Here is an 8,963-nt window from a genome sequence, read left to right on the forward strand (position 1 = left end):
CGTAAATAACAGTACCCAAGCAATAAACAGGACAGACAATAGGATTTTATTTATTTTTACACTACATTTTCACTGCCAGCTGCCAGGATGCCCAGCTGACGGCCCACGTCACCGGGCTACGGAGTGCAGCCCCACACAGTGCGCAGAGGAAAAGAAGAAGCCACAAGCTGTGGCCTCAGCTACAGCAGGACAGAGAGCAGGACAACCTGTTAACAGAAAGTTAACAGAACTAGCAGAAGTAGAAATAAGAAAACAGAGCGAGCTTACCGGAGCGAAGGGAGCTTAACGCACAGCTCAAACCCAGTCACCGTCTCTCAGTGAGGAACAGCAGACACCACACTTTTCAAAGTCCCCTCTGAAGCTGCACACAACAGGAATGGCCAACACCTCTGTAAAGCAGAGAGTCACAGCAGCTGTGACATAATAATACGCTTTAACAGTACACAAACATTGCAGCACCCATGCCTACCTTATGAGTCCCAAGTTTGGGTACAGAAACCGGAGCACGACACACACAAAGCACACCAACCAGAGCACGACACACACAAAGCACGCCAACCGGAGCACGACACACACAAAGCACGCCAACCGGAGCACACCACACACAGCCCTCGCCAGGTAAACGCCAGGTAGAAGTGAGCGCGCCTGTGAGGGGAAGACCAAATAACGCTGGTGCCACCACTGCGCAATTAGGCTCCGACAACTGGAAATTAGGCCCAGCTGATGCCAATTAAGGGCAGAGGTGTAGCAGCGCTCACCCTGCCACACATGGAATGTTGGAAGAGAAAAGCACCGTAGTAAAGTAACGTTAATGGGATAACCTAGCTAGATGTAAAGTTAACACTAGCTGGCTAGTGCAGTTAATAACACAATCTCGGTAAAATAATGTTAGGTGAGAAAAGGGATTCATTATAGAAATGATTTTGATAACCAACGTGTTCAGCTAGCTACCCATCGAGTTGTGTGTGTCATCATCTTACCCAAACATTGGAGTTTCTGCTCCCAAATAACGCAGCACATCTATGCCGGTGAATCCACCATGGTGGATGAATGATTCAGTTGAATTCGACTCCCAAGACGATCCTCACCTAGCTGTCAATTCGATTGAGACTGGCCAATAGGAACGTGGCCCCGCCCATGACATTATTTTCACAGCGAAAGCAAAATCCTGACACGAGAGCAAAAAAAGGTTTTGAGAGAAACATTTTTTTCATCATTTTTTAAATCTCAGATTATTTTTTTTATATTCTATGACAAAATACTTTCTCTCAAAACTTTTTTTTAGTCTCAATATTATTATTTTTTGCTATCAGTGTGAAAACTTTTTCTCTCAATTATTTTTTTTTCTCTCAAACATTTTTTTTTCTCTCATATCATTTATTTTCTCGCATGTAATAAGACACAAATATAGCTCCATAACTGGTAAGCCAATTGGTTCCTGTGTAGTATTCGCATGTAGCCACCGTAGATGCTCCACAGCTGACATGCATCTCCTTTAAGTAGGAACTAAACATCAAAGTTACCCAGCTGCTGAGATATGGTGTACACCACAGGGACTGTGATTGCTCAGCTGCTGGGCTGCTTGTTTTTCCTCCATATAAGTTTCCAATGGAAGTGGTGATTCTAATTAAAAAATTTAAATCTTAAAATTTTAAAATTTCACTTATATTCCTCTGTGAATGGAAATTCAGAGGTCACTAAAGCTACATAGCTTTCTGGCTTTCTGTGATATACTCAAGTTGTATATGTCCCAGAAGTATCAATGCATTTAATGATGACAGTGGTGACCTGATACTGCTTTGGTCAGCTGGTAACATAGATGTAGAATAAGCAGTGTGTTTGAATGGACTTCTGAATACTCAATGTGATTACTTAAGATTACTCTTTAACTTTTAGATAATAGCCACTGTTACCACATCCTATAAATGCTGAACAAGGATTCAGAGCCAAGAGTGGATCAAGTCACTTTACAGCCCATTGACTGTCCCTGTTGAGTCCAGAGAAGAGAGTAGCACTACAGGGCTGATTATCTCCCAACTGATAAGCTCCATTGTGCAAGTCCTCACAGTAGCTGATTGGTTGGCAGATAGATCAACTGATGCAGCATTCCTAGATATGACGAGTTTTAGGAGGGGGTGGGGGTCAATGGTTATGTTTACCAGAGATGACGAGGGGGGCAGTGATTTTTGTTTGAGAAAGTGGGTGTACTTACAGTAAACAGCAGCAGGATATAAAAGATCATGCCGTTCCCTCTCTGGGCATCTCCCCCACCAGACTGTGTACGTGTGTTTGAGAGAGACAGACAGAGACGTTCCAGGCCTTAACCATGAAGCAGGGTGTGCTGTTGTCGCTGTTGTTGGCGTTGGGGTGCATGCACATCAATGGTGCACCGGTGGAGCAGGAAGGCATGGAGCAGGGTTCGTGTGAAGATGCATCTGCAAAGGGAGCTGCAGAGCTTGCTCTCAAAAAGATCAACGAGGACCGGCATGAGGGCTACGTCTTCGCCCTGCACCGCCTGTCGGATGTCCACATGAAGCAACATGTGAGTGAAAGTGAAGAACTGATGGTAGAAGTTGAAAGAAAGTTTGATCAGGCCACTTATGTTTTCCAGTTGGGCATACAAGTTGTATCTACTTTACAGTTCTTTACTGGGAAAAGGACATGTTGACATCCTGTCTGATGTGATGTTTGTTACTAAATATATTGTATGTCTACAGTTAAGCTGTCAAGTAAAAGATGATTATAACAAATAGGCATGAAGGCCAAAATTGTTCACATAAAAGGGGGATTTTTCCTTAAACACTGTTCAAACATGGGCTAAGTGACTGTTCATATTGTAATTAGCAATATATAAGAATCAGGCAAGGATATTTCATATGATTTGAAGAAAATCCTAAAAGTGATGTTTAAGAGGCAAATTATAAATCAGGATTTAGTCTGCTGGAGCTCACCAGGCAGGTCTTCCCTTAATCTGATTACCTCTAGTCCTCAATAAAAGACTCGGATGATGAGAATGTGTGAATTTTGCTTTTGAAATTCATTATGAATTATTAAGACTGTAATAACTATTCAGACGTTAAACATTTGGGCCAAATATTAATGAAGTGTCCCCAGAGATTTTGGGCGGCCAGAGGGGGCTGCTGTAAATTTTTGGGTGGCACACCTGAACCAAAAGCCATAACTGAATTTCAGCAATTCTATTATGATGTTTAAGTATATAAAGTAATTGAAAACTACACTGATGAGAGTTAGCAGACCAAGTATATAATTCCTTATTTTACAGTCACTGCTTATCTGATGTGCATAGACTAATACTTGTACGGTCAACATTTTGAGTTCAACAAAAATCCTGATTTAATGTGTTATGTAACTGTATATACATGTCTTAGGTGATTCATTGTTTAAAAACACCAAACAGGAGGGCAGGGATTGTACCAAGGTAACTGTGCCCCCCACTGGCCACCCCTTGGTGGCACCACTGTTGCTATGTATCAGAAGACAGGTCTATTTTGATGTGTTAAAGATGTCGCAATACCAAGAATTACTGGATAGGGAACAGTTGTCATGGAAATGCCAGAATCTGAGAGTTTAAACATTTTTACAGGGCTTTTTTTATTTTCATCATATATATATTACATCAGTCATTTGAACCATCACACACGATACATTCTCTGACCGAGTGGAAGATTAGTAGCCTACCATTTGGGTGCTCTGATAATGTGTTCTGTATGCCTCTGTGTGTGTGTGTGTGTCACAGGGAGAGAACACCATGGTTTTCTACCTGACTATGGATGTTGTGGAGACCAACTGCAGTGTTCTCAGCAAGAAGGAGTGGAAGGACTGTGAAGTTCGTCCCACCACTGACACACCGGTTAGAAAACACGTACACACACACACACACACACACACACACACACACACACACACACACACACATACACACACAAAGTGTATACTGTTGCAGCCCCACTTTTTTAAAATACAAACATATGTCTTAAGTCAATTTCTTTTCATTCTTTACAGTCTTTCCAGTTCTATGTAATTTCAATTGCTTGCCTGATGTAAATCACACCCTACTGCATTAATTTAACAAGAGTTATAATTGTTCCTTCTTCCTTCATAAAGAGTTGGCCCTAAATTGGCAGAAGAAGAAGACATAATACATGTTCACTTTTAATAATACATTAAATATCAAGTCTTTTGTTGTGCAGCACACTAAAATATGTGCTTATTATTGTATTGGTCTTTGCAGGTATATGGGCAGTGCAAAGCTGCCATCTTTATCAGTAGGTTGCACAGAGTGGTGCGTCTCTACAAATATGACTGTGCCGTCAGACCAGGTAAAAAAAAAAAAAAAGCTGAAATAAGTTATCTGAAAAAGACATCTAGACCCACATTCACTGAGTATATATTTGAAAATGAACATCTGAAAATTCTGCCAATCTTATGAAACAGTTCCACGTCTCTTCAGCTCAGTTGGACTTGTTTGATTCTTAAGTATATATGCCAGATGTTTCTTGCTATTTTAATAAAAGAAAACTTCTAAGATGCAAAACTTGGTGAAATGAAACTGAGGTTTTGTTCAGTGCAAAACAAGCTTGTGATTTGTGTTTTTTGTCTTTGCTCAGTTCCTGCAGCTCGGATAAATAGCCAGTGTCCTGACTGTCCAACTCTTATCGCCACTGACAACGATAATGTCCAGAAGGCTGTGTCTCTCACACTGGAGAAGTTCAACAATGAGAGCGGGTTATTGCATCGTTTTGCTCTGCACAAAGTCAACCGTGCTACCGCCGGGGTATGTATTCCACACATAAAAAATAGTTCGTTCCTGTGACCAACTTGGATTTGTATCAATTACCTATTCAGAAACTGGCGCCATTTCACCATAGAATTTGCAGTAAAATTTTATGGAAGCCCATTTCTGTCAATGTAATGAGAAAAATCCTGTAAGTTATTATAATGAGAACCTTTCTCAAATGAATCATTTAGTATTATTTTTAATTTTTTGAGATATTAAATTGAGAAAGTTTCTCATTATAATGACTTGCAAGATTTTTTTCCATCACATTAGCAGAAATGGGCTTCCATAAAATTATCCAGAAAAAACACTTCTGCAGAAACCTCTACCTCATTGTGGTTAATATAAAGGCGCAATATGTAATAAACAGTAATATCTTTGCCAAAATATGACTAAATACACTGCTTCCTTCTCATCCCTCATGACCCATATCCCTTTAAACTCCCATATATGTATATATATCCCATATATATAATCAGTGGTTTGTACTCAGACCTTCTGCTCTTCCATCAGTCAGAAGTTCTCTCGCTCACCCACTGGCTGTTTAACCAACTACTACTTAACTCCTAACCAAAGATCCCATGTTGTTGTCTGTCTGTGTGTGTGGGTGTGTGTGCATTCAGATGGCCATGTCGATGTATTACAATGTAGAGTACAGCATCCAGGAGACCACCTGCGGACAAAGCACAACTGATCAGTGCCCCCTCATGGAGTGCGAGTTTGCTGTGAGTCGTGAGAACATTTTTATCTTGCTCAAATGGACTGTTAATTTCAACTTTCAGTATTTGTTTTGTGTTGAAAAGAGACTGCTCTAGGCTAATTCTATTTGGCTTTAATTCTCCCAGAAGTTTTAAGAGAAATAAGATAATTTTGGTTTTTATTCTGGCTTTCCAGGTTTAAGTGTAATACATAAGAGGACTATTTGAGTTTTTAATGCCAAAGGATCGTCCTTTTTCTGCTCACTGCTCTGGACCATGAGCAGGTCAATTGTAGCAAAGGATTACAGATGAAATTGAGATTGTTACCAATAAATTCTAGTAAAGCCACAGGCATAACCATCCCTCTGCTCTCTCCTCTCTTACTTGTTTTTTTTTTCTTGTTTTTCTCTCCACAGCACAAGGGCTTCTGTAAGGGATCCCTCTTCTACACTCCCACTGGTGAAGCTGACCCCAGTGTAGTGTGTGAGATCTATGAGCCTGAGGTAAGACTCGCTAAGCCATCAAGAAAAAACACAGTGTCATTAATTAATTTACTAATTCTTTTTTTCTCCATTTTTTGAATGTCCTTTACTAGTTAAAGAAAAAAAGCACACACAAATTATTCTTTTCTTTAAATGTAGAGGAATTCAGTACAGATTTATCACAACCTGGGTCTGGGCAATTATTTCTATATATATGTATTTGTATTATACCATTGTAGTCACCAAAGTAATTGGGAGCATGTTGACATTGCTGCAATGCTTAAAAGGTCCAGTGTGTAGGATTTACGGTGACATATAGGCAAAAATGAAATATAATATAAACATGTTTTTTCTTTAGTGAATAATCACCTGAAAATAAGAATTGTCGGTTTTTTGTTACATTAGAATGAGCCATTTATATTTACGTAAGGAGCAGATCCTCTTCAACACAGTCTGCCATGTTGCACCGCCATGTTTCTACAGTAGCCCAGAACATACAAATGAAACACTGGCTCTAGATAGGGCCATTGGTGCTTTCCTTTTTTTCATTTCAGCCTCTGTAGTTAGCAGGCCGTCTGCGATGAGCTGAACAGCACTGGGAAAAACGCTTATTTGTTCAATGTTTTACCAATTTAAATTATGGGTCCTTTTGTTTTGGAGAGAAAGAGACCCCTGTGGATAATTCGGCTTCCATTAAGAACCTCCTGAATGTCTGGATCTTAAATTATCTTAGAAAAACGGTGCATTTGTTGAGCCAGCAGCCCATCTATAGCAAGCCAAACAGCCTAGTAGAAACACTAATTTGTAACATGCAGCTGCTTTTTTCAGTGTTTTTACTAGTTTTAATCACCTGAAGCCTGTACCACGAAGCCATTTCAACTAACCCAGGATATCTTGTCGCTATCTGCCTTGACTAACCCTAACATTGGCTGTCTGGATAACCAGTACCACGAAGCTGGTTATCATCTGCTTCAGTCAACTCTGGGTTTTCCTATCCAGCCACAAACGTGTTCATGTAAAAGGGGCGGGGATGTTAATTGTGAGCGTCATCATCAGAACCATGAATGAAGTAGGCTGCTCGTGGCTGGATAGGAAAACCCAGATTAACAGTGTGTGCCGGATTATTTTACTAATAAAATACCTGTTTTATCCTAGTTCTCATCACGTGTCATGTTATTTTGAGCTGCAGTGATGGTATCAGAGTGTAAAATCAGATACACTGTCAGCAGGCACTGTGGACTAAAATAGGCTTAATGATTTCAAATTCTGTGAAAATCATGTGTTTATTAATGTAAATGCTCTCTCAGTTAGAAGCTCTGTATTCTCTGTAATATTAAAGAGACCTCTGCAGATAATCTGACTCCATTAGAAACCTCCTGAATAATGACCACTGAAGAAATTCTAACCAGGAGCTCATGCTTGGCACATGGGAGAAGTTTCAGCTGGTTGCAATTTGCAATCCTTACCACTAGATCCCACACACTGCTCCTTTAAACGAATGATCTCTGCAGTTTTAGTAATTATGATGTTATCGCATAGAAAAAATGGACAAACCTACTTAAATAAGATCCAAGCTGAGATAAAGTGAAATTCTCCTTCACAGCTCGCCCAAAAGACATAAAGACAGCTCTGCATTCTTCTAATGTAGTTAACAGTATGTCTTTATGGTTTATGGTGAATGTAGTAGGAGTTGCACGCATCTAAATCTAAATATCTAAATATCTTGATGTGTTCTTCAGGCCGCTGACAGAGAGAAGACACAGCACCTGCTGGGCGGAGAGACTGACCACAGCCACACAGACACACACGCACACAGCCATGACCACGACAAGGCACACTCTGTAGATGATGCACACACACACGACCACGTACACGACCACACCAAGAGCCACACTCATCACGACAAAACCCAGCAGCACGCTAACAACCGCGACCACCACCACACACACGACCATGATGCGGGCAGCAGCCACACGCACGCTCACGCCCATTCCCACGACCACGGGCATGACCATGATCACGTGCACACTCATCACGCCAAGGCACACAACCACAGTGACGACGCACCCAACCAGCACCACGACTACAAGCATGCTGATGACGTGCACACCCACGAGCACGACCACGACCTCACTCTGGACCACGACCACAAGCACGCTCACCTGCACGAGCACGAGCACCACCACCATCACCATGAGCATGAGCACGAGACCACAGCCCACGACAACCCAGAGGGCATGGTGAGAATGCTTCCTTCCATGGATCAACCCATGACCCTGCCTTCCTTCCCTGATGTCCCTGCCGGTGGCCCTGAGGTTGGAGTCATTCTGCCCCTCAAGCCTGACCCCGAGATCCCTGGATGGATAGAACCCACCATCGAGGCCTTCCCCACCACAGTCTCAGCCCAGTGCCCCCCTGCAGCTGCAGGAACCACCCTGGTGGAGCAACTCTTTGCTGAGGACGCCATGTTCAAGCCAGCTGCATAAAGTAGCCCTTATGCAGCAACTGAATGGATTTAAGAAAAAAAAAAAAACTCACAGAAAGACACAGAAGTAAGGAAAGAATAACATTTAACACATTTGTTTCAGACACATTGATAGACAATATAACACGCCTAAACTGCTTCTCTGAGCCATCCTTGGGCAACATTGTGGTTTAATATAAGAACATAACATGTAACCTTTCCTGTCTCTGCTTACCTCAAACATCTAACAGAGGCAAAGTGCATAAAAAACAAAAACACAATGATCCAAACATATTTTGATGGGAAATTGGTCATAAATAACAACATAAAAAACACTAAACTGGTAACTTACTTTATAACAATCCTCAGAGACACAACACTGTACTCCATTCACATGGAGGAGTCATCTTTAAAAGCAAAGATCTTAGTCACTGTATAATCAAGCCAGCAAACATGAAAGTTTTTATGTTTGTATGATATCTGTGTTTGACTGCACAAAATAATAAATGATATCACACAAA

At 41.2% G+C, this 8,963-nt stretch overlaps 1 protein-coding gene across 1 annotated transcript; it reads left to right on the plus strand.

Annotated features, from left to right (window-relative positions):
• The first annotated feature begins 2,242 nt into the window (after positions 1-2,242).
• Positions 2,243-8,963, plus strand: LOC144463694 (fetuin-B-like). Its single transcript, XM_078169024.1, has 7 exons — positions 2,243-2,542; positions 3,758-3,871; positions 4,253-4,340; positions 4,629-4,795; positions 5,422-5,523; positions 5,913-5,999; positions 7,718-8,963. Exons 1-7 carry the CDS (start codon positions 2,327-2,329, stop codon positions 8,462-8,464), a joined length of 1,521 nt encoding a protein of 506 aa, XP_078025150.1. The 5' UTR covers positions 2,243-2,326; the 3' UTR covers positions 8,465-8,963.

This window comes from Epinephelus lanceolatus, chromosome 6 (assembly GCF_041903045.1).
Source record: "Epinephelus lanceolatus isolate andai-2023 chromosome 6, ASM4190304v1, whole genome shotgun sequence".
NCBI classification, from domain to species: domain Eukaryota; kingdom Metazoa; phylum Chordata; class Actinopteri; order Perciformes; family Serranidae; genus Epinephelus; species Epinephelus lanceolatus.